Raw genomic sequence first — 26,373 nt, forward strand, 5'->3', positions numbered from 1 at the left:
AGAAGCACTAGAAAAGAGTGAAACATTAGAAAAAGAAGTGAGAGGTGCTGGAATAATTGCATGGTAGACAATCCGTATTTACCCTCTCACTAGCATCCGGGCAGTGTAGAGTACAAACACTGTCAAAGTCCAGGTGGTTGGTGCACGTGTACATGCCCTCAAACATGGCAGGCAGAGCAGGGCATGAGACAGGGGAACAACCACCCTGTTGCCACCTGCCTCCCTCTAAACACTCCAGCCTCAGAAATCTCCTGACACACACACACACACACACACACACACACACACACACACTTTTGTTACTATAATTATGACATGTTCCATTGACATGTATTTTTGTAATTAAATACTACTGCGTCTACACTTAACACTAACTTTAACCCTCTAACAAAAAGCCTATTTAGTTTTTTGAAGCATTTGTAATGGGGACCAACAAATGTCCATGAGGTCATAATTCTACATTTTACTATCATCGTGGGAACATTTGGTCTCCACAAAGAGAGCAAAACAAAGTACTTGCAGACACTATACTTAACATCAGAGCACAGCATACAATTTTATTAAACCTAGGAATGGGACTACACACAGGATGTCACAGTTTGCCACCAGCCTCTACTTTTAATATCTCATAACATTTCGATACAATGCGCAAAATGACAACCAAGCGAATGATATACACTCCAGCACAGTGAGCACTCTGGGTAGATTCATGTCAAGTTCAAGCGACAAACCATCAAGCCCTGGCTCATACAGAACTGTTACTAGTGAAAAACCCACAGAAGCAAAAATGGTACCTGCCTTGATTATTGCAAAACACTCCTCTTGAAAGAGTCATAAACACTAAGCTGTACTCTCATAATGGAATGCCTTTTAGAGCTAACATGTCAAAGGTATTAATAAACAAGGGCATTGAAAAACATTTATTAGACCTGCTGGCTATCACTTTTAGTATGAATGGCCAATTAAAAGTACTTAAGAGATATTCATATATTTTACCAGCTGGTTTAATAACCCATAAAGCTATGGCAGGTGTACATGCTGGCCCCCTTTGACCTTCTTAAATGGTGCTAAGCTGCACTGTCTAACCTTTATCTAACCAAGATAAATTTGCTCAACCACATGCCATTTGTCAATTTATACATCCAGAAACACAGAGCTGGCTCCATTCGATGGATATTTAAAGACTTACATCTAAATCTTCATTCTAGAAACACATGGATGATTTAAAAGGAGAAGAAAGTCATTTTGTTTGTAGCATTTGTCAACACAGCAGCTTCAAAACCTAATGCAGAATCCACACAGACATACCCTCCAGAGGTATACTCAATATCATAATACTGAAAAAGATAATGCATACACAAACAACTGATCAAAACACACGTGTGAGTAAGTGTTACAGAGCAGTAAGTACTTACTTTCTTGGTTTTTTGCTCAGGGAAGTGACATAGTAACCAGGGTTGCATTTGTAGCGGCACACAGTGCCCACATCATGCCTGCTGCCTTCACACTGGGAGGGCAAGAGTTTTGCATTGGGAATGACTGGTGGATCCAGGCACTCGATTTTACAATATGCTTCAGGGAAGGACCACAGCCCATCTTCAAGGCAGGCCAACGTATCACTCTCACCTTTGCAAAATTAAAACCCACATATTAAAAAAGAAATTAAAAGGCCATTCTACAAAACCATCTTCTCTGGAAAAGGCGCATCAGTTTTAATTGAAATGCGAAGCTGTTTTCATTAAAAGCTAATGAATGCCAAATCACTTCATGCTAACATACACCTTATGTGGTTTATACGCCTAAAATGTGCTTGAAGCCATATGATGGTGGTATGATAAAATATATCTAATTAGAATTTGTAAAAAATTCTTAGGCAATTTTATTGGCCAATAAAAATATAATGGACCTCTTTTGCAAACTATTTTTTTTTACTATTTTTTTTAAGGCATACAAAGCCGCAGCTCACTTTGTAGCTGCAGGCAAATTTAGCAGCTCCAAAAATGGCTCCAAATGGTCCATTGCATTTTTCTAACACATAAAAAAAAAAACAGCTAGCACTACTCTCAAAACCACTAACATATTAATTACAGTACTTGCTCAAAGCAATTGACCTTAAATTCATCAATAGGGTTCAAAAGACCCAAGGAAACTGACAGTACTAACGCCTTTGTGTATATTACAGCATATGAGAATAGGGAGCTTCAGTACCAAAACCAAGAAGAGTCTTGCCATCAAGACCAATAAGCATAGTTGCTCAGTGATGCAACGCGCTCATGCTTCATGAGAACCCACTGACCACAGTCTGCTCTGCAACTCGCCAGAAGGAGAAACCTAGGCTCGTCTATCTGAGCACTTCGTTTGGGCCATGGAGCCAGAGGGTGCGGAGGGTCCAGCTGACCCTTGGGCCACCCTGGACAGAGTAAAGGGGGGTGGGGGGCTCACTGCCAGGCTGTTCAGGGTTTGTTGGTAGTGAGTGCCTCTCTGAGGGTTGCTGTAGTACATAGACTGAAACGCGCTCTTGTTCTTGTCCTGTTTCCTCTCTCCACCTGCGTGCTGCCCTCCTACGGTCGTCCCAGCCCCGCTTTCCTGTTTACACAGTCAGAGGCAAGGGGCATCTGGAAGGTGACCAGGGGCGTCCGCCAAGTAGACGCACCATCCACCACACACACACGCACACACACACACACACTCATTCCTAATTCCCCAGCTAAACAAAAGCAGACATAAACTTTGGGGATACACAAAATTATGCAGAGAATACATGGAATATGCACCAAAAACAGAAGCTATGGAGCCTCAAAGTTGTGCACAGTGTGAAGGCTGAGACTGTTACCCTGCAGGATGGCGGGGGAGTTGCAGGAGAAAGTGCACTGCTTGCCGAAGGTGGTGCCCCAGGGGCAGGAGAAGGAGGCAAAGTAGACGTGTGACTCATCGGGAAAGCCACAATCCACCAGCTTACAGGTGACCCCACGGTCCCAAACACCATTTTCACAGCTCAGATCTGTCTCTCTCTGGGGTCAGGAGAGAGAGAATGAAACAGAGACACAGACAAGGAGACACGCTTATGTTCTGTCTTTCTAAAGGTGTCACAGCCAATGAAAGTGTTAAAACCTAGGCTTATTACTAAAGTAGTTATTCTAGGACTTATCAGTCAGTAGCTACTGACTTACTCAGTAACTACTGTGAAACTAATACATAATTTCTGTATTTATGAAAGTGAGGAACTGAATGTATCTATTTGTAGTGGGTCCACTAGGGGTGGGAATCGCTACAGTCCTCATTTCTCCAAAAGAAAATGTGATGCTAAGTCAAACCAACATTCTAAATAACATTTAAATATTTAACAGATACTTTTATTTGTGAAGTAGACAAACAACAATCAAAACAGACTTTATTCTTAGACATTCAAAAATGCTTTTATTTGTGACCAAGGCAGGTGATTGTAATGTTAGGGATCTTACTCAATGATTCTCATTTCTGTATTATAGTAGTGTTTTTGATTCCTGCTTAAAAGGTGGGTTAAACCCAGTTCTTCCACAAATGAGGCAAGAGTGTTATCCACTGCACTACCTAACTGTTTATAACAACGATGCCACTGACATAAACAGCACCATCTTCTGGATTAAAACAGAGATGCATTATGTTAATCTCTTAGTTTGACATAAGTTTAATACACACAAAAATATTTAAAATTAAAAAATAAAATACCAGAACCCTGTGTACCAGTTTTATTTTTAAACCCTTGGATCCACCAATTTTAGTCCAGGTGATCTATTGCTCTGTAAGGTTTAGTTCCAAATCTTATCTAACACACCCGATCCAGTCAATCAAGGCCATCAGGCGTGTCTGTCAAGAATATCAGAACTAAACCCTCTACGGTGGTTGATCTGTAGGACCAGACCTAGGGACCCCTGGGATAAACAAATATTCAAAGTTTATTGCTTATGCATTGCAATTCGAACATGATATGAACCACCGCTAATGGTTTTTTAGGGTCATCAGAGAGAGAGAAAGCTTTGTACACACCTGTTGATGACGAAGGCCTGGACCACTAAGCACACTGAGTGTGTATCCATGGTGACAGGCGACAGAGCAGCGTAAGGGGTCTGGGCTGGGAGTGCAGTTGACCGAAGCGTGATCTACATTCACAGCACTGCACAAGCCTATGCTACAGGGCCTGTGCACACACCTGATACACAGACAAAGAGGAAGGTCGTTAGATAACTTCTATCCAATGGCTTCCAGAGAAGTGCTTCCAAATCCCAGTCCTGGAGACTTCATACTACTAATCACACACCAAATTCAACTTATCAGCTAATTTAAGCCCTTCATAAGCTTATTCAGTTGAGTCTGAGCATCTACTCACTGGTTTCCAGACCCAGATTGAAACTTAGAATAAGCTAAATAGGATTTTAAATTAGGACACAGCATTAGCATTGCAGTTTCGACTAGGCTTAATCAAACTATCACTAAAATGGGCCCTACTTGCATTATATCTTAAGTGCTCTGTGTGTGTGTGTGTGTGTGTGTGAGAAGGCGTGGGAGAGCACACCCTAAGCGCACCCAGTCAGGGTGAAGGCGCTGAAATGGCAGGACGTACGCAGGGCGACCCCCAGCACCGCCACATGGGCTGTAGAGAAGTTCAGCAGCACTGCGGCTGTTTGGAAAAATGGCAGGCTCAAGTTGTGAGTCACATTTACCACCAGTGGGTTGCGCTGGCACGACAGCCCGTAGGTACCTATACACACACACACAAGTAAAAGAATACAATGTAAATATGGCAAAAGGCACAACAGCAACAAAAATCAAGATTTTACTTATCATACTGAGTTATTTAAATATAAATGTAAATATTAATCCAATACAATTTTTTAAATTTAAAAGATATTTTACCTATTTGACCTAAAAAATATTTATACTATTGCAAAACAATAAATATGATATGTTTGGTACGATAGTCTTGATTTTATGCTGGCCTGTATGTTTGTACCGAGTGTGTGGTTTTTGCCAACGGTGTCGCACAGTTGTACAGATACTGTTCTCCTGCAGTGTTGTCCATGCAGTCCTCCATCATAGGCCAGATAGATGAGGACAGAGGCTGCTACTCCAGGCCTCTCAAATCCCACCTTACCAAAACAAGCAAGCCCAGAAGACAAACTAAAATGAGCTCACTCAAGCTCTCTATTCTCTCTCACTTTTACAAATCCTCCTTGAATTACAGTACGTACCCTTAGCCACACAGACTGACTGTGTTCATAGTAGTTGTTGAGATGGGACTGAGCGGTACAGGGGATCCACGCATCTCGTGTTAGAGCATCATTTATCTCTACATATTGAGACCTGCACATCTAACAACAAAAAAAAGTGTTAGTGTTTTCTATCATCACAATTTGAATATTACTGTGGCCTGCCATGATGTTTTAATGAGCCTACGTTGAATCTGCGGACTTCAGCCTCAAGTCTTCCAAGGACTTGTGTTACCATATGTTTTATTTAAATATCAATTTAATTTCTGTTATTTTTGCAATATTGTAATTAGATTTTTTTTCCCCAAAGCTGCATACACATGCTCTATAGTAGTGGTTCCTTACCCTGGTCCTGGAGTGCTCCCTACTCTGCACATCATAGTGATTTCCCTGCCAAGACATCGGATTCTAATAAGTTTATGTGAGTTTAGGTGGATGTGTTAGAGCCGAAAAACACTAAAATGTGCAGGACAGGAGGAATTCCAGGACCAGAGCTGGGAACCTGTGCTCTATAGAATTGTTCCTTGTAAGTAACAGATTGTAGTTACAAAGTAGTGAGTCAGACATCACAGGTCATGCTGTAGTAGTATGTTGTACCTGACTGAGATCAGGCAACCCCGTGGCAGCCAGTGCAGGACACCGTTGGTCCTGGTGGGAGGCAGAGGCATCAGAAGCCCACTGGTCAACAAAGCCCTCTGGAGTGAAGAAGCCACAATCCTGAATGCTAGAACCTCTCTCGAACTCTTCACACACTCCGTCACCTTCGAAAATGTAGCAATGGCTGGGCTGACCTGAGAGAGAAAAAGAGTGCAAGCCAATTAACACCAATCCACTTCACCATTCCAAATGCTAATTTGGTTTTCATAGCTGCAGCATGAGATAAGGCCACAGTCATTTCCTCTCAATGAGGGCTCCTGAAACGGGCCAGTTTTCAGGGCAGCTGGTCAAATAAAACATCAAGATGTTGAAGAGAAGTCTGTGGAGTGATTTCACAGACTAAGAACGCAGTGGCTCAATCACTTCAATAAGGCGGAGGTGTGACAGCGGTCCACAGGGGGGTAAGAAGGTTGGCAGGAGAAATTTGCATGTAATAAAAGGTGGATTCCTTAGCAGCGGGCACGTGTGAATTACATCAGAGCACCATCTGAGCTTTAGCCGGTCTCCAGCCGTTTAAGGTAAGAGAAGGATGAGTCATCAATGAGGTGATCAATGGGCATGACTCACCAAAGGCAGAGTGTCTCAAAAGGATTGCATTGCCAAATTAAAAACACATCAGGCACAAAGGTCAAGCAGCTTTGTGCACCACACAACAACTGACTTAAACAAACCTGCGCTAAATGGGCGGAATGGCCATTATGGAGTTATTCCAGGACGTTTTCCTTTTTCCCCCTTTCTTGCTAAAAATATTTGAGGAGATACCATGCAGATGCCCTAAAGTAGTGATGGAGAAACACTTCAAAACCATCCAAATCTGTTGGCAAATTTAATTGCATGTGAGTCAGCCTCTGTATTGGGATTGCAGTCATGCTTGGATTAGTTGTGGCTATTGTAGTGTGTACATATATTCTGCCAATTCACTCTTTTGTTCTTCCACTGCTCTTCATGTTTCTCACTCATAGTGAATGTACCGCTTTCAGTCACGAAAACAATGCAGGCTGGCTCACTGGACTAGAGTTCTTTATAATAACAAAGAGCACCAACTTTTCAGCACTGGGCAGCATTAACACAGTACGGAAATCCAGCTGACAACAGACGAGCTGCCCTCACTAGCATCTTAGATTAAAGGCAGGTGTGCTTTCATATTCGCGTTCTCCATTTTCCTAATGCCTCGGGATCAGGCAGTTTCAGGAATATAAAGGAGGGTCCTAGGAAAACAGCTTAAGCCTATGCAAGACCTTCTCTGATCTCAGAAGTGCCCCGAAACATCACAGTGAATGCTTTTGCACTTTCCTGAAGCTTTGGTTGAGAAGGTGTCTGCTCGGTGCAAAGTGAGGCTGCTGCCGCTGGGCTTCTGTTATGAAAGCTGGTAATCATTATTTGGTCCTTGGTCCTGATGTGCCGCAGCCCTTCGTGGCTTCTGCAGGCGGTGGTGTAAGAGGGCTCAAGAGTGGAGACTGTGAGTGTGTGTTGACTGTGACTCACCCACACAGTTGAAGCCTGGCTCCATGCGGCATTTTTTGGAGCAGCCATCTCCGTCTAACAGATTCCCATCGTCGCACTCCTCATTCCTGTGGGGAGAGAGAGAGAGGGGAGGCCAAGGGTTACCCTACTGAAAACATTACACACACAAAAATGGTACCTGCTGAAAACAGCACCCACATACACACATGCACACATAGCCACACAAAATATCTATTTCTCTTTAAAAATTCAGTGGTTAGTTACAAGAGCTAGGAAATCACCAAACTGTCTTGGACTTTGGCACTCTAGAATCAGAATTGATCTATTCATGCTCCAGCCACAAATGCGTTCTTTTGTACCAGCTGTCACAAAGTTGGACAAGCTTTACAAAATGGGGCAAAAATACTATTCGACTTAATGAGAAATTGTAACACACAACTCAGTTTTGTCAAAACTGAAATTTAGAGTGCATTAATTAAGTACTCAATGAATTCATCAGGCCAAATGGGATTTTTCTCAACATTTTGCAAAGTAAATGTAACCTCACAACAGTGGGCTAAGCACAAATAGGTCAATTAGACATCTCTTCTTTCTGACAACTGTCATTATGAGTTCAGTGTAAGTGTACCCCTGTAGCCGGCTGTCTCCACAGTAATGCTGTCCATGGGTGTAGATCAGGGCAGGAGAGAGCTCACTTAACAAACCATCTGCCTCCACCTGGATCTTGTACGTGTAATTTACTCCACTCTGTACATCACTGTAAGTAGTTCAGAACAACCAAACAAACACATATGCATACACAGACACAGGCAGTCACACATCATTTTAAAATAGTAAGTGACAAGAAGCAAACATGCTAGCCGTAGAAAATAAGGATTAGATTGATCTGAATTTTGGTATGTTTAAGAATAGTGTTAAAAATACACAAAATCCAAAACTGTGACTGGAGGAACTATTCACGTAGCAGCGGGAAAAAAACCCAATAAACCAAGCTTTTTTAAATTATATTTTTGTATTTGGAAAAGGCCTGAGCATTTTATTTTGGACCAAAAATGAGTGCATGATTTATTAAGTATTATTATAATGGATTATAATTGATTCTAACATTTGACAAGTCATCTTCCGATCAATGACTTAAAAATGCATCAGTACATTTTTACACTCCCACTAGTTATATACAGTAATGCTGCTGTTCTGTACTTCCACAGCATTTTCTTTAGTTGGAATGCCTAATCTAACCTTGAATCCAAATGGGATTGACCTCATGATGGCACAGGTTTCAGTGTACTGCTCTGTTCTGAGGTATCGACTTGTTTAGGACACCAGGCCTATAAAAAGAGCCTGCTGCCTTTCCACTGCCAGGGCTTGTTTGATTTCAGCCGCTTTTCCGGCCGGTAGTATGGGATGTCTGTGCAGGGAACGCATCATCTGCTCTCTCCGGCAGCTCCGGTTACCCCTCAACAAATTGCCATCATTAATTATGGATCACTTCCAGGGCCGGAGAGGGCGAGCGGGACAATTTCTCTCAAGCCCCAGAGGATTCTGTATCACAGATAAGAGTGAAGCTATTTCTCCCTGCATGCTGGCAGGAGGAATTATGAGGCAGAGAAACAGCAACCCTGGGCTGATGACTCCCTCCACCACAATACAAGTGTAAGTGCCACATTATTCATCTATAAAGCCTCAGAGGGAGAGCTAGATGTTAGGTGCTGTAATAAAACTTCTGTTTGGGTAAAGAGAAGGAACACATTTAGGCGTCTTGTACAGGTGAAATGGTCTTTATCAGGGAAGATTATCAGCATGAGGCTGTAGAATAAGAGCAGTTTTGTTTTTACTGTAGACCTCTTGGTGGCAGTGCTGCCCAAGCCCCCAGCTGCAACTGACTGTCCTTTAGTCTTTCTCTTTCCATCTCTCCTCCTCCCTCCCACCACTCACCCCCTCACACCCAATGACAGGTCCCTCAATTATCGTGCACTAACTATGATGAGCACTCCAAACCTTCTGAGAAAGACAGAGAGAGACAGAGAAAAAGAGAGAAGGGTTGAAGGCGATCAAGAAGCAGCTCCAAACAGCCTCAGGTGTTTAATGTTTCTACTGGTAAAATGGTCACATTTGGTTTATATTCCAGATTCTCTCTCTCTCACTCTCTCACACTATCTGTCTCTCTCTTTCTATCTCTCTCATCCCTGCTCCCTCCTTTCCCCGTCCACATAACTCTATTCCCTTTTGGTTTTTCCATCTTTTTGCACTTACAGGGCTGGTGGAAGGAACTTTTTCTGGAGATGAAACAGACTTTGCTCCGCACCATTAATGCCTGAACATTTTGACCTATTGCAAGCACTCGAGGAGAAATAAACCAAGACCCTGTTGACATCTTTATACTCAGACGAGCATATGACAATGTGACGCAAACTGAGGAGCACTGGGAGATTAATTCATTAGCATGCTAAGTGACATTAATGAATAATAACAAAAAGAGGATATAACAGCTATTATTCATATTCTATCAGTATTTGAATTATTCTGTTGTTGTCCGTTCCAGAGCAATAAAATATTCTTGCTTGCTAGTTGTCACTTATTACATTAAAGTGAACAATATGCTGACTCAAACAGGAACTAACAGAAGTTCATGCTCTCACAGAAATTAGAGTTACTGATTCCTGCTGTTTCTACACTTTAAATCTGTACAAAAAAATAGCAAAACTGGCCAAATATGTCAGTGCACCAGTTTATATGAAAGTTAGAAAAAAGACCACTTCGTGTCTTAGGGTCCTCATGAGCTTTCAGCAGACAATACATATCATTATCAGGGCACAAATTAAAAAGTCTTGTCTCTGAAACCATGTTAATTTTAAGGAGCCAAAATCATTTTCTCAACAGCCAATAATACCACCAATAGCATATACAAGCAGTTTAATTTTAGATGGTCAAAAATGAAACAGACTTCAATAGTTTAGGTTAAACTGTAGTTTACTGACTGATATGAATGTTGCTTGTCAAATACACCACTTCTCAATTATCAAATTTCATTGGCCTATATAAAACCTCCTATGATTAACAACAGAACTTAAAATTTTAACTGAAAACAGGTAAATACCATGAACTTACATAAAGCTGAACCCTAAAACAAAAGTATCTTTAGCGACTGACAGTGCGTTCACTTGTTGGTGAGAATAACATCACATTCCTGAATCTAGCTGTCTTATATAGCATTTGAAGAGGCACTTTTATTGGTGGTTTTTGAAATGATAAACTGGTGAAAACTTAATACAGGCCAAATGATGTATAGGTCTGAGTGGCTATATGCATCTGACTTACCTCATTAAAAACAAAGTATTGTGGACGAACATAGCCACATTTGACACGAAACTCATACCTGTCAGTGTATGTGGTTTGTTTGAGTATGACTGGGCCCCAGTCCTCTCTGATGGGCGGCTCTCGAAGCACACGGTACAGGAGCATCCGGCAGCTGAAGCAGACGGGGTTCTGGGGCCGTGAAGTGAGCAACGCAGCATCAATCTCCAGCTTCTTGTCAAAGGTGCAAATTTTAATGGCTTTCACTTTCTTGTTGATGTTGACACGCAGAGTCAGAGGCACATCGCAGAAGGCCTGCTGAGGGCCGGCATGAACAGACTCGCCTGTCTCCAGGATGAACTCCAGATTGGATATAGCCTGGCTGTCTGTGGGCAAGGTGAGGGATCTCAAATAAGAAACCAATGCTCCAAAATGAGCATGAGTTACATTACAAAAACGGATCCATATGATAACGCCCAGCGGTGTGAGGGCACCAGTGAAGGATAGAAGCAAATAGAATAAACAAAAATATTATCACCTCGCAACAAAAAACTTGTATCTACTGAAATGGTAACTTTACAGGACAGAAAAAACAGCAACAACATATGAAATGGATATGACAAGGGATGTACCGAATTCCTAGATGGCCATTTTTATTAGCCTTTTTTAAACAAAGAGTGCGTTTACATGCACTTAATAATCTGATAACTACAGAAAATCAGAATTTGTCTGTAACCCGATCAACACGTTTACATGCACTTGAGTAATCAGATAATGGGAAACTCCGGGTCTACATGAGTGAGGCAAAAATCGGATTTGTGCTTTGCAACCACCCAATAGACTCACAGAAGAAGAAGTGACGTAAACATAATGTAAAACTTCATACCACGTCTTTTTTTTAAAAAAAAAAACATCGCGCCACTTTACCTGAAAATATGAACTTACATCTTCTAGAAGATAAAGAATATTCAAATCCGTTATTTTGTGTTTGGTTTCCACGCCGATCCAACAGTGTTTGGCTGCCATCTCGCGACATCCACCGTCTGTTCTCGCACATGCGCAGACTGAGAAATCCGATAGAAATCGGAGTTCGAGTATACATACACTGAGAAATCTGATTACTAACCTAAAATCCAGCTCTCTTTATCGGATTTTTAGATCAGTGTATGGTGTTTACATGACCATTTGAATAATCGGATAACTGCAGAAATCCGATTAAGATCGGATTATTGAGTGCATGTATATGCACTCAATGTGTGAGCTAAATAAACACATGAAACACGCCTGCACATTTACTATATATTAGCAATTGCAATAACTATTAAATTATTTGCTCTTTAGTAGGATGATTCTTAATTCATAAGTGAAAAATCAGTTGCCGGGTTAAATAACATGAATCAATTATACTGCTACATGAACTGGTAGAGCAAACTGGAAATTCAAGAAAAATGAGTCATGCATGATTTCACTGTGACATTTTGGTATAGGTGTAGCAGCAGCAGCATTCAAATACACTGTGAATACTGTAGAAATGTACTGCCCTGTAAAGTGTTTAGTGTTGTGTTATATGTCATATTCAGTATTGTGTGTCCCTGTACTGTGACTGTATTTAGAACATTCTTCTGCCTATTCTTGTTTATCCCTACACGGTCATGTCTGTCACACCTGTCACTTGTCATGTATAGGCTGAGCCTAATCGTACGGGCTGGCTAGGTGTCTGGTACCTGCACGCAAACAAATAAACTTCACTTCTCCAGACATCAGGCTGGTTCCCCTGGTACAGTTAGGGTTTGGATTCTTCAATACATGTACAACACAGACTGAGTGATTCATAAAACAGAAGCACATTCAATTCTGAGTGTGCATCCCTACACTGGCTATTGAGATTTCTTTCTCTTGCTAGCTGTCTGGTAGGTGCGGTACTCACTGGTAGAGATGTAGGTGATCCACACAGTTAGAGTGTCTGGAACCACAGGGTGCTGGAAATAGAGCTGGAGAACACAACCTTCAGTCTGGGGACACGGAGAGGTCATATTGGCCTCATAGAGACTGAACTCTGGGCTCCAAGAACGCATGCTAGGCTCACAAGGCTGGTACACATCAGGGGCACCTACACACACACGCACCCACACACACACACACACATTTTTATTACATTTTATGGAGCTTGCAATTGAACTTTGTAGTACTGTAGCTTAATACTGATATGTGCGTTCTTAAATACATCCTTCATGGGGAATTCCACCAATTTTACTTTCTGTATAATTAAATGATTAAGATGTTAGCAACATCACTCAGGGAGATTTGATATGAAATGCTCAGTTTTAGAGAAGCTTACAGAGCCAGAACTGTCCAAAAAGCTATATCACATAAAGTTACGACATTAAATTGTTATGAATAAGCCACAAGATGCCTGAAACATGGATTTATGAAAATAAACTAAAATGTATATTTTTTAAATCCATTCATGGTAAAGACAAGTAAATGCAGGGTGTTGTAAAGCAAAATCACAACTAAAAACTTTCAGAATTTTTTTAGAAAGATGACTCCTAACGGAGGGTGGAGGGTGAACTGGAGGGTGAGCTGGGGTATGGGTACACCTAGCCTGTCCACCATCCCAGCTAGCACAAGTGCCACGGGGTGCCCACTCCTCCTTGCTTGTATTGTGTGTAATTATATTATGTTGTATTTTGCTACCCAAAACAGTAGCGCCTGAGCGTGAGCGCATGGCTGAAAAAGCAGAAATCCAGCTGTGCAGCTGTCTCACTAAAACTAGGCTAGCTACTCTAGCTCAGTGGTCTCCAACATAGGTCCTGGATAGCCACCTTCCTGCAAAGCCTACTTTCAACCATAATTTGCCACACCCACTCCAGCTAATAAATCTCATTTCAAATCCCTAGCATTAGAGCTAAGTTAGGGGCAGCTTAGTGGATACAGTTTGTAACTAAACTCTGCAGGAATGTAGCTCTCCAGGATGAGGGTTGGGGTCTACTGCTCTAGCCGATGTTTGTTAGGTCCATAAAGATTGAAAATATCTTTCTCTGACAAACAACATGTCTCCACATCGTCCACTGAGGAGAAAATACACTTTGTATAGTCCTTATCAGTATCCAACGGGAAACTAGCTTCACTCTGTTACTTATTCAACACTACTGATGTCCCTCTGCTGGTTTTGATTAATAAAACAGCTCTTTTTTGGATAAAACAGAAAAGCATTTTTCATGAGGATCAGCTAAATTGTATCACATTGTCAAAAATGTCATATATTCTTATCAGCCATTACAGCCGATGGAAACGTTTTCAACCTGCAGCCTCAAGAACAGTGCTCAAGAACACTGTGTTTGTATAGCACATGATGTTACAGGTTTAAGGAAAGCGTAACTAACATTTTGACTGAATTTGTCTCCTGTTACTTTAAGCCCGTTGAGCTAGGGAGGGGTTGTCATGTCCGTGTGTTTTTGGAGATGGAAACAAGAATTGGAGAGAAAAAGATGGTGAGGCAGAAAAAGAAACTGAGGGAGAGAGAGAGTGCAAGAGAGAGAGAAGGAGCAAGAGAAAAAGACAGAAGAGCTGGAGAGTCTGGGAAAAACCACATGTCCTGGCAGTGGATGTGAAGCACACTTCCCCAGGCCTCAATCGACCGTAAGGCCAGGTGCAACTTGGCAAAAGAGACGAATTGGCGCCTTAATTGGGACGGACAGGAATCCGAAAAATAATTTATACTAAGTGGGAGTTAATGCCCTCAGCGGCCTGAAGTGCAGGGGCATAGTGGGTGAAACAGAGGGAGACGGTAATCCTTAGAGTAGCCATACTGGACACTTGCAAGCACATGCACACTTCTAATCAGAAATAAAATTTCTAGACTGGATTGGCTAAAATGTATGCCAATGTGCTCAACTCTCTCAGCAGTGCTGTAGAGTACAAGTTAACTTTACAAGAGGACAGGCAGACAGACAACTGGAGAGACAGACAACAGCCTCCGGTTGGTGCATGCTCCTTTGCACCCAGCGTGGCCTCACATGTGTGGATGTGTGCTGGGTAAACTGCAGCAGGCCAAGGCAAACCATAAAACTCAATTGGTCAGATAAACAGAGCGAGAGCCTCCACACAGGCTGGAATTAATGGCTGTATCAGATGTGGCGCAATGCCCCCACCGGGAAAAGCAGTGCGGCAAGATCTGTGGGCTTGTCATCCTTCCTTCTCTTAGCAACTTTAACCATCTCCCGCTCTCTGCAGCTGTGGACAGAATTCCCTTTGCACACAAATAACACTTTATAGTATGTACTGTCTATATGAATTGGCACCTTAATTGGGACAGAAAGGAATCTGAAAAATAATTTATAATAAGTGAGAGTTAATGTCAACAGCGGTCTGAAGTGCAGGGAACTATAACCAAACTATAGGCAAACGTATTTCTTATTACTGATTCTCTGTCCTGTGCTTTGTCTTTCTCTCTAGTTGCTGTTACACATTACACACTAATATACATAAATATGCTTTGGTTAGATGTTTTGTGTTCTGCACTTTGTCACTTTTGCACTGAAGTGTCTGCACTGTATGTGTATGTATGTGTAATATGTGTATTCTGTATTTCTTATGTAGAATCTGTTTTATTTTTCTGCTGTACCATCTATTTTTCCCCTCTAGGGATAAATAAAATACACCTATCTATCTGTCTATTTATTTATCCATCTATCTATATGTGCATCTGTCTATTTTTCAATCTGCCTATGAAGCTAAGACAGGTAACCAGAAAAAAGAATTGCAGTATGGCTTCTAAAAAACAGACCCTCTGAAAGAAATGTATTTGTAGCATTTGAATTGGACTGTGCTAGTTCTTTTGAAGCTATCAAAAATGGCTTACTACAGCATTACCCCAAGCCTTATTTCACGTTACCCAAACACTGCTGTCTTTTCAGTTTAAAAGCCTTTCTGAGGTGATGAACTGACTGACAAAATAATTCACATTTAGTAGTCACCATGTGGTTTATTGTTCATCTAAAAATAAAGCAAAGACAATAGATTACATTTAATTTATTACAGACCTGAGGCAGCACTGCTAAATCTCCCTTGCCATATCTCAGCAATGCTCTAACATTTTCTGTTATCATTTCTTTTTTTTCATCTTCAAAAATTAATGTCTCATATCTCATCAACTGTTTTTCCAAACAAGAAATGAGTCCAAAAATCACTCTCCACCATCCGTAAATGGATGATTTTACATTTAACCTCTCTGGTGGTGGTGGTGTTTTTTTGGGATTTTTTTTTTTTTTGAGGCACTCTTTTGAGGCACTCACATACCAGCTGAGGATTTCCACAGATCTGCCTCCATGTTTCAAAGCACAGCCTTATCCATGACATGTCAGCAAGTGGGCAGCCCCAACAGCTAAGAGAATCCTGATTGGAATAATCAGTAACATCTGTTACATGAGGAATAAAGTTCAAACGCAATGCAGGATACACATAGCTTTTTTATGACAACCCAGTTCTGGAAGCTGCCCAATATTACCAAAACTTGATGCCATGCCAAGAACTTATTTCTATTATTTTCCAATGGCAAAGACAAGAGAGTTCTTTATCCTAGCAATTATTATTTAATGATTTATCCTTTAAATTTTTCCAGACTCCTTGGGACTTGCACGCACCTGGCCTAGAGGAGACTGGAGGATCCTCCTCATGAGTGAGCCAGCAAGAGGAGCGTGGTCCGAATGAAGCAGCTGGGCTTTGTATCCTCATTAATCAAAGAGCTGGTAATGTTTTTGAAGTCACTGACTGCATACTGAACATCAAAAGCTAAGTTGCAATGCAATTCATATGTGACTTAGGGTTAAATTTTTGGGGTCCCTTGAGATGCCTGACATGAAACAGGACTTTGGAGGGATGGTTAGCTTGTATTACACTCAGGCTAGGGTACTGAGATTATAGGTACTTACCCACGGCTTCTTCTGGAGTCCAGTACCCACTAGTGTCGCAGGTGTGAGGGGAAGTGGCCTCAAAGGCATACTGATGAAGCACTCCGTGTTCATCACACAACTGGCAATTCACACCCTCCTCCCTATACACACAGCAATGTTAAAAGGTGCATGCACACATATCATCAAGACAGACACTAACAATTAAGGCCACCCAATGACTTTTCCACAGACTTTCTTATAGCAGTTGCTTGAACCAATATTCTGGCGACACAAGCTTGGTCTGCTCAATGTAATATTGACATGCTGATGGAATTTTGAGGTACACTTAAAACCAGTGATACACTGCATTATTCTCAGCTATCTACAGTTTTATATGAATCATGTTTTTTTCCACGTTTGTCACCTTACCTTTGCATAAGAGGCCCACTGATTGGATGCAGCCAATGAATTGAGACAGAGTCGGCATCTTGGCCAATCACCATAGGTGCAAGTGGAACAGGGGTGGGCTTTCTGTCTTGAACCCAATTTTTGTACACCAGGTCGATGTAGCAGTGCATCCGAGCTACTTGATGTGATGTGAAGTGGTTGGTGCAGTTGTCATCTGTAATGAAGAAAGGGCAAAAGCTTTTATTTCAGATGCCAGATTAATCACAACACTCAATCACTTATCATTTACTGTCTAAATTTATCATGTAGCAATCTGATCTCTCTTTTTCTTGTTATTACACCAATGTAAAGGAGTAATATTTGTTTTATTTTCAAGCTATTAACCAGTTACATTACTGTGCAAGTCCAAGGCAGCCATGAAAAAAGTAAAAATAATTTATTGTTTTCAAAAGTTATTAATATCTTGATTAGAAGTTGCAAGGTCAGGTTTGGTTCCTGACTCGGTACACTCCAGCCATTGCATGGATTTGTTAAATTCAATCAGCAGCACCCCTGATTTAATTTAATGAGGGATTGATTCACTGAAGGAGGTATTGGATGGCAACCCTACATACTGGGATTCATCAAGGAGAGGTTGGGAACTCTGACACACATAAAATTGCAACATAGTATGACTGACACACATGTAATTGCAATGTAGTGTTTATTTATTTATTTTTAATTATTTTATTGTTGGTGTTTTTTAAACAAATAAATGCCAGAAAAATAGTCTAAGAGTGCTGTTTAAGACTTCTGTCCATTTATGTTTATCTCAGATGTGAGATTGTAAAAGTATTAAAATGTCTTAAATATGTAATTATATTATATGTAGTGGTTCTAACAGATTTACCTGTGTAGCTCATATAGTTTTTGTAGGGTGTATCATGATAGTAGGTCAAGCCACAGGTGTCATTGACTGGGTCAGGGTCTCTGCAGGCTTTAGACTTTGGGGTTGGGGCTGTGTCAGCACAGAAATCTCCTGTCTCCATGGACGCTGTAGTTTCCTGACATGGGTCATCACATGATTCCCTCTCACTCACCCCCTTGAAGACATGGTACAGTCCAAAAATATGACCCATTTCATGGATCATGGTGTTGCTGTATCCAACAGTGCCGAAGTAGGATGGGTTCAGTATCATTCCACCTTGAAACAAGGTTATATAAAGATTACTGAATAAGTAATGATAATTAAAAAGAAAAGTATGCAATCACTTATCTAACCACATAGAGTCTAAACAAGTTTAGACAGGTTTGGGGAACTCTTACTTCAAAATAAGCGAGTCTTTAACGTCATGAAATTGATAACGAAATCTTTATTGACATGAGTACATCATGCAATCCTACTATATGAGATGTGTCTAAGCATTGTCATAGGTGACCAAGTGGAACCCAACTCTTCAGTAATGTGTGTGTTATACCAAAGCTAAGGAAGATGACAATGCATTTAGGCCTCCTACATAATAGCATACTGGCAATGTATTTCATAACCTAAAATGTAATAGAAATGCTTAAAAGATATGACATTTTTATAACCACTTAAACCACAGGCAAACATTTGTCCATTTAAAATATTTTTTTGTTTAATTCTCCAAAATCATTTGCATAATTTCTGTTAAGCAATTTATGTAAAATTGAAGGCATTATTATGTCTGGTTATTATGTCTTTCAAGGCCAACAAGCTATTTGTTGACTAATTAAAAACAGGTTTGCATAAACATCTGTAAAACCCCTTTTGGAGGACCTTGCTACAAATCTGGAATCAGTGTAACCACAGAAAAGCCATCTGGGTGCATGGTATACCCTCGATTTGAGAAAAGAGCCACTCTTATTTAAGAAATCCCCATGTTTTATAGAAACAGAGCCAGTGGGACAGACTTTGGCCAGACATGTCCGACAGACACACATCATTTGCAGCTACACGGGCAGATCAGTGCACCATTGCTACGGTCCGATTTCACTTAAACCGTTTGGGGCATTTGCTCGACTTTATCCCCAGATATCGAACATCAAGTTCTTTCGCGAACAATGTGGTGATTTATCTGCATTCACAACAGAATAGTGACTGCCAAAACCCGCACCTTAAACCTCAGTCCACCAATTTATGAGAACCTGATCTCGCTCTTTAACCTTCGCGTAGGTCCATGAAGCACTTCTCGAACAAACATTGCATTTATTTTTTTGCCTTTTTTTTCTACAGTTTTTGGGTTCATTTAGGACTGTTTCTGACACTAAAGTAAATCAAAAAAGGGGGAGATTATGGGCATAATGAACATGGAGACATATCAGTACAACACACACATGTATATGCACAAAACTGGCATTCCAAAGAGCACAGTCAATCACAAACCTACACCACCTTACTCAGTGGAGTCTAGGACCACCTCTGAAAACTTCACAATCCAAGTTCACAATCCAAGCTAACCCTAACACAAATCTCATGCTTGGTTGTGTGACATTCTCTCACTATTATTCATTCCCCTTCTCCGTTATAAAATAGCTCAGGCTCACTGTTCCTCACTCAGAAAGTTAGCCTTCAGTGTGGACCGTGTTAGTAGACCTATTCACTACTGTTTAACAGTAAAAACATAGATATAAACTTGTTTTAAGGCCTTTTCATTTAATGACTCTTAAGCTATTGAAAACTATTGAAGCTACAAAACTTTTTTCTGGTTACTGATCGTTATTGCCCAGTGGCCTTAGATTATGAATTTAAAAAAGGCAGCATTCCATCAACTGCATAGCAGTGGCATGAATGGCGGTTTACTGCTCTCATCACGCAGAGTGGAGCATAAATCATCCATTTTCTTAGGGAGCGGGCTTTCTGTACTCTCCTAATGTGACCTACTCTAGTGAACATTTAGAAGTGTGTGTGTGTGTGTGCATGTGTGTGAGATCATAGAGGGAAGCAGATTTGCGGTGTCTCCGATAGCCACTGGAAGCTGGGCCGAGAGGAAGGGTCTGTAGGTTCAACTCTTTTCTCCTCCTGAAAAGGGAAGTATGGCACACAGGCAGAATGCGCACCATCCCCAGGGTGAATAAATGTGCAAGGAGACGCGCATAGCCTCCAGGGGTATCACAACAGGCCTGCTAGTCTCGTTATTTTTCCCTTTAGTAGGTGTTTCTATTATTAACCCCTTAAATGGTAGTCTTACTATTCAGAAACTACACTAAATTATATGATAACTATGTTTAGTTATCATTAACTATGAAACCAACATTTAAGGTAGGTACAGTGAGAAATTAAAGCATGGACCCACAGACAGGACCCTAGAAGTTAAGCGTTAATGATACAACCAAGATAACTTTGAACATAGCACTAGATCTAAACCATTTGCTTTTTTGTTAATTTAAGCAAACCTACTTTAATCACAAAGATCACCCACATATACAAAGAGATTTATGATGAAACTGTTAGCAAACTAAGTCCAATTAAACCAGGAGAAGGTTGTCATTAATTAATCCAGCTAGCATCAATTTTAAAAGATCCTAATTTCAACCGGCTGCCAAACTAATCTCATTAACTAAAGCCATAAGTGGAGAAGCCAAGCTAAAATCTGATCATGCACCTCAAATTGTTGGGAGGTGGGCTTACATAAGAAGACTTCCCGCTTGAGAGAAATCTCCACTTTAGAGGAGCTGGACCTAAAAGGCCCATTCTGCTTTAATGAGCTCCAAAACATAGCAACAGTGAGTACCATAAAATCAGCTGGCAGGTGAAAGGAGACAGCAACAGGGCAGCACCCTTCTTTTGTTTTTGTTTGGTTGTTGTCGGGATCTTTTTCCTCTCTTTCTTGCACTCTTCTGGGGAAAGGCCAAAATGATTAAGGGCAATCTGCAGGGGAAATCTATGCGTGCTGCAAGCGTTTCCTTTTATGCCCGGGATTACAGCCCATTAATCTCGTAAATGCAAGTGCTGAGAACAAGAAGGAAGAGAGAAAGAACAAAATGTTTGAAGGGGAAAAGAGAGGAAAAGAAAGTATGGTGATGGTGATCTATGCATTTGCAGCCTTGAGGGGAAATGTCTATGGTAATAGAAGTTAAAAAGCACATTGCATGAGAACAAAAAACCAGGAGGTTGGAGGTTAAAGAAATTTGTTAAATAAAATGCATCAATCTGGATCTGGTTTAGGAATTCCTAAACCCAGTACTTATCAATTAAAGAAAAAAAAAATTAAAGTTTAAGATTTTGCTTAATGTTGAAGCTTGTGCACAAAGATCAGGAGGACCTGCTTCTCACCTTGATGTGTAAGGGCCTCCTTGGCCCAGGGCCATGTGGCAGCCCCAGCAAGCTCCTCCCGAGCAGAGTTGTTGGCAAAGAACACGTTGAGTGTGTCTGAACTGCTCAGGTGAAGCAGCTCCTTGAGTTCTTTCACACTCAGGTAAGCCCTGCAGCAGAGAGATTCAGTTACGGCCAAAGAACTGCATACTGAAAAAAATACAAGGGTTGTAACAACACACATGCAAAACCTAACTGGGAGAGTTCTTAGTTTAGAAAGCATTTTGCAGGAAATAATTTGACATGCTAAAACCACCTACCTACATATATTTTTTGCCTTTTCTCTGACAGTTATTAACAGATACCAATATTAAAAATCACCTTGTATGATAGGCACTTCTGCTCAAAAGACTGCTTGCTTACAAAATCTAATTGTTTGAATTGGTGGGGATGCATGAAACCACAATTGCTCTCTTCCTCCACTCCCAGCTGTGATAAATTACCAAGAGAAGCTTTGAAGTGTGAAGCTAACTTGTTTTTACACTACAATATGTCACATGTCATTTTTTCTCCTTTGCTTTCATAGCTGGAAAGCTTTTGCACCTCCTATCACTGGCCTGGTGGTTTGAAAAGGTCTGAGCCTTAATGGCCTTTTGTAACATGCCAAAGGGTCTAGCCCATTAGCTGAAACACCTACTGTTTCTTGGATCCACTCCATCTTTGACTGGACCGAATGCAGTGCTTCTTACATCCAGACTTATTAAATAAGCAAACATTGGGCCAGTCATCTGGAGTGCTGCAGTTCCCCAAATCTCTGATATAGTGCCAACGTAGCAAAATAGTTCAAATGATTTAACATTTCACATTTGTGGGCATTACTTAGAAAATTAGCAATTAAGTTCTCCAAGTATGTTCTGGACTAAGCACTACATTTATGTTTTGAGTCATTTTGACCTCAAGGCATGCTCAAGAGAAAAGCCAGGTCACTGCTCTTTGCCAGCATTCTATGTACGAACTTTCCCTAAATAGCAACAGTGCAACTCCGACGCAAGCTATGAATCAAATTTATCATAAAGCAGTTTCTACAACAGACACTATGATAAAACAGCAATACAGGTTAGTGAGTAAGCTGAAGGCAACAGCAACAGGAAAAACTCCCTAAGAGCAGAAAGGCAGAAACCTTGAGAGGAACCAAAACTCAGAAGGAAAAAACTTGCAAGAGCATGAGGATTAACCTAGACCTCTTACAGGAAGTTATCACCTTGGCTGCAACATTACATGCATCCAAGTTATGTAAAATTGACTTTAAACAGCTTGCCAACTAATATTACACAATAATTACCACTAATGTTTCATTTCCTTGAACTATTACCGACCGTCTCCTGTAACAATGGAAGTTCAGCAATCCAAATATTCTCCACAAGGGGGAGCAATTAGCACTAAAAAAATCACTTTTATGTGACATCAACATGCAAAGCGTCATTGAAAGAGAGGAGGCTCACGCCAGTAGCATCTCATGACTGCATGCATGTTTGCAATTGCAAATTTCAAAATAGGAAGTGAAGTAGTTTATTACCTACATGCATGAAACGAAAGTTTCAGGACAAAATGGTGTTGAGATTTATATCTTGAAAATACAGGCAGCTATTTTTATAGTAAAACATGGTAAAGTTATTTTACTCTGTTCTAAACTCTGTGCAAGTCCAGCGCACAGCCCATTCAGCCAGTAGAAAGTCACACTACAGCGGGGTCCGCCAGGGTCACCCAGTCTCCATGGTAACAACTGTCAGCCCATGGTGTGTTTGGAATGTGGAACCAGCCAAGAAAAAAGTGGTGATTTGCATTTGGACTTCTATTTAGTGTAATTAATATTTGACAATTCATCGGTTTATTTCATCAGTTTAGTTTAAAAGGTTTACAATATTTAAGCATGTTACTTAATGTGACTCATGTAAGGGAATGACTAATACTGAGCTAACTAGCATTCATTGTGAAGGTAGCTAAGTATCTAAATATTAAAATAAGGTAAAAGTAGCTGGACACTGGGTGTTTTGACAGTCTGTATCACATAATGAAGGACGTGGTTTAGTATTTTGGTTGCAATACTGGTTGTTTGGACAATCGTTTGACATTTTGCTGTCTTTTTGTAGTCTCTGCCTTGCTGAGGAGCTTGTTTGGATTCCAGTGTGTTATGTTGCTAGTAAACAGTAGCTTAAATGAAAGTGTCATTAACTTCTAGGGGATGTTTTGATATGGTGCTGGTAGTTTAAAGTCAATCCCAAAACCCTAAACAATTCAGTTATGTTTTCAAAGATTCAATGAAACAGATTTTGTTCCCTTTTCCTTACCGAGCTTAGTAAATTTTCTTGCTCTCTAAAGAAATATCATCTGTATTTAAAACTTGAAGATTAAAAACACTCCAATTCAAATGTTGACGAACAACAGTGTTTTTCACTGATTGTTGCAAATTATTTTATTAACATTTTATTTTCATTCATATTTCATTTTTGTCAAATACCTCATCATTAATGCTTTGATTAAACATTAGGAATTCTGCCATTTAAAACTTCTTAAACACAACTTAAATCTCAGTTCTTACACCTATTTATGTTATTTCTTAACAAAAAAGGTCAGAGACATATGATGTAAGGTACACTTTCTATGAAAAACAGTTAGGCTTTCAGCTCTTGAATTTTTCCATTGTCTTTATTTCAGGTAATGCACTACAATAAAACATGATTATAAATGATAAAATGATAAAATGATTACATGCTCTTACAAAAAAGGTACATACATTGTTCATCAAGGTGCAAACAATGTGAACACAACTTCAAAGGTTTTAAGGTCAAATTCTGTACCTTAAATATGTTTTTTCCCAAGGCAAAGGGTCATACTTGTACCTTTTCATAACCTACTGTTTTTAAAACAGCAGTATTAAATTATTATTAAATTCTGTTTGACCTATATTAAATTGAAAACGGCAACATTTTTTTGTTTCATCTCCTGAAATTCACTAGTTTTTGTAAATATACACTCTTTTCAAATTTGATGTCTGCAACACATTCCAAAAAAGTTGGGACAGGAGCATGTTTACCACTGTGTTACATCACCTTTCCTTTTAACAACACTTAAGAAATCGACTGGGGACCTTCACTGTTGTGTTTTGCACAAATTTTCAAAGGAAGACAGGTCTGGACTGCAGGCAGGCTGGTCCAGCACAGCACCTGCACTCTTTGATTAAGCAGTCATCCTGTTTTACCACCAATGTGGTTTGGCATTATCATGTTTAATAACAGCATTGACATCCCTGAAAAAGATGTCATCTAGAAGACAGAATATGTTTCTTAAAACATGTTCAGCATCAATGATGCCTTCACAGATGTGCAAGTTACCCATTAATAACCCCCATGCCATGACAGACCCTGGTTTTTGCACTTTTTGCTTTTTGCTGGCAATATCTGTATGGTCTTTTCTTCTTTGGCCCAGAGAACATGATGTCCATTATTTCTAAAAAACAATCTTAAAGGCTGACTCATCAGACCATATATTTATGAAATACCTGAATTCCTTGCAATTGCTCACTAAGGAATGTTATTTTTAAACTGATTTTTGTTGATGCATTTTCGGCAAAGTTGTGAGCCTGAACTCATCCCTGCTCATAAAGGACTAAGCTTTTCCTGGATGCTCCTTTTATGCCCAACCATGATGGCATCACCTGTTTAGGATGTTTTTTGAACATTTCACAATGTTCTTTGTCTTAAATTGCTCTGTTGCAACTTTTTTGGAACGTGTTAAAGGCATGAGTTTCGGAATGAGCGTATGTTTACAAAAAACAATAAGGCTGATCAGGTAAAACAATGCATATCTACATTACATAAACATTACATATCTTGGCACTGTTTTCGTTCAAATACAGGTCAAAGTAGATTTATAAATCACTATTCTCATTTTATCTGCATTTTACGTACTGCCCCAACTTTTCTGGTTTGTAATTAGGTTGTAAGTATATGAGTGCAAATGTTTGCTTTGCTTTTTGGCATTTGAGCAAATTATATAATTAACTAATTCAAAATTCCATAAGCTATAGTAACTATATTTTTTTTCAGTGCTAACCATTTCAAAGACAAACAGTGATCCAACATAAATAATATTTTGATCAACTTAAACAATGACTAGTTTTAAATAACCCTCAAGCTGACATCTTATGTAAAAAAATGTTCGTTTCTTGAAAGGGCATTAGTGGTCACCTGAAAGCTGTTTGTCAAGTCTGACAGACCATCCAGTTAAGGTCTCCAATTCTATTCACCCCGAATTCATTTCCACACAGACAGACAAATCCGATCATCTCAGTGAATCCCAGGCTGCTGATTTTCACGCACAGCCATCACACCATGAAATACTTTGTCCCTGTGTTTCTTGTAGCGCTGACCACGCAAAGCCGCAACTGACACAAAGACAATAAATGAAGATCAAAAAGTGCTTACATAATGCCATCATAACCAACATGAAATTACAGGCTGGCAAAATGAGTTTTTTACAGAAGAATTTCTGGCGTGCCATAACCACTATCTCAGCAATAGTTTCTTGTAAAAGGTAAAATACATTTTAGTCATTTTAGTCACTATGGGAATGATGTCTTCTTCATGGTGGACAGGATGTATTTAGTGAAACTGCTGTTGATAAAATGATCAACTGAAACAATACAAGCCACAGGCCATTAAGGTTGAAATCTGGAAATGGCTTACTAAATGTACCTTGGACCAGCACGAATACTGAAATCAATACCTAATCAATCAATAGAAATTGCCCCATCTATCAATGTTAATAACTGGAAACTCAATCTGAAGAGTTGTCAGACTGTTCAGTTCTCATGGCTTAAATGTTCAGATGAAAATGCCCTTGCTTTCTTCTTGTTCCATGTTCGAAGTTTGCCAAAATGCACCTGGTGGTTCCCATATGCTCTTTCCCTCTCCTTGAACAACAAATTTGCGTAGTGACAGCCATTGGCACAAGGTCACACCGTGCAGCGCAGCTGCAGAAACCTGGACCATAACTCACCCGGCACGACAGTAAAATCACAGACCTCTGCATAAAAAAAGCACGCTATACAATTGCCATCAAAATGTCATCCCTGCATTAATTCTCCTTGTCGATG

General features: G+C 40.2%; 1 protein-coding gene across 4 annotated transcripts in view; it reads right to left on the reverse strand.

Moving 5' to 3' along the window:
- pappa2 (pappalysin 2) overlaps nt 1–26,373 on the reverse strand; it is a 58,018-nt gene that overhangs the window by 23,570 nt on the left and 8,075 nt on the right. Inside the window, exons 3-18 of one of the 4 annotated variants that reach the window (XM_036596276.1) lie at nt 21,240–21,388; nt 17,853–18,146; nt 16,985–17,177; nt 16,595–16,716; nt 12,589–12,771; nt 10,744–11,047; nt 7,996–8,124; nt 7,389–7,474; nt 5,844–6,037; nt 5,229–5,348; nt 4,991–5,126; nt 4,564–4,738; nt 4,027–4,189; nt 2,834–3,011; nt 1,416–1,626; nt 83–248 (exon numbers count right to left, since the gene is read on the reverse strand). In XM_036596276.1, the coding sequence (XP_036452169.1) occupies nt 83–248; nt 1,416–1,626; nt 2,834–3,011; nt 4,027–4,189; nt 4,564–4,738; nt 4,991–5,126; nt 5,229–5,348; nt 5,844–6,037; nt 7,389–7,474; nt 7,996–8,124; nt 10,744–11,047; nt 12,589–12,771; nt 16,595–16,716; nt 16,985–17,177; nt 17,853–18,146; nt 21,240–21,388 (2,803 nt within the window). Of the gene's footprint in view, nt 1–82; nt 252–1,415; nt 1,627–2,833; nt 3,012–4,026; nt 4,190–4,563; nt 4,739–4,990; nt 5,127–5,228; nt 5,349–5,843; nt 6,038–7,388; nt 7,475–7,995; nt 8,125–10,743; nt 11,048–12,588; nt 12,772–16,594; nt 16,717–16,984; nt 17,178–17,852; nt 18,147–21,239; nt 21,389–26,373 lie in introns of those variants that run through there. The other 3 variants (XM_036596275.1, XR_005008670.1, XM_036596277.1) reach the window with 3 other exon arrangements.

The sequence above is a fragment of the Colossoma macropomum genome, unplaced genomic scaffold, assembly GCF_904425465.1.
Source record: "Colossoma macropomum unplaced genomic scaffold, Colossoma_macropomum, whole genome shotgun sequence".
Lineage (NCBI taxonomy): Eukaryota > Metazoa > Chordata > Actinopteri > Characiformes > Serrasalmidae > Colossoma > Colossoma macropomum.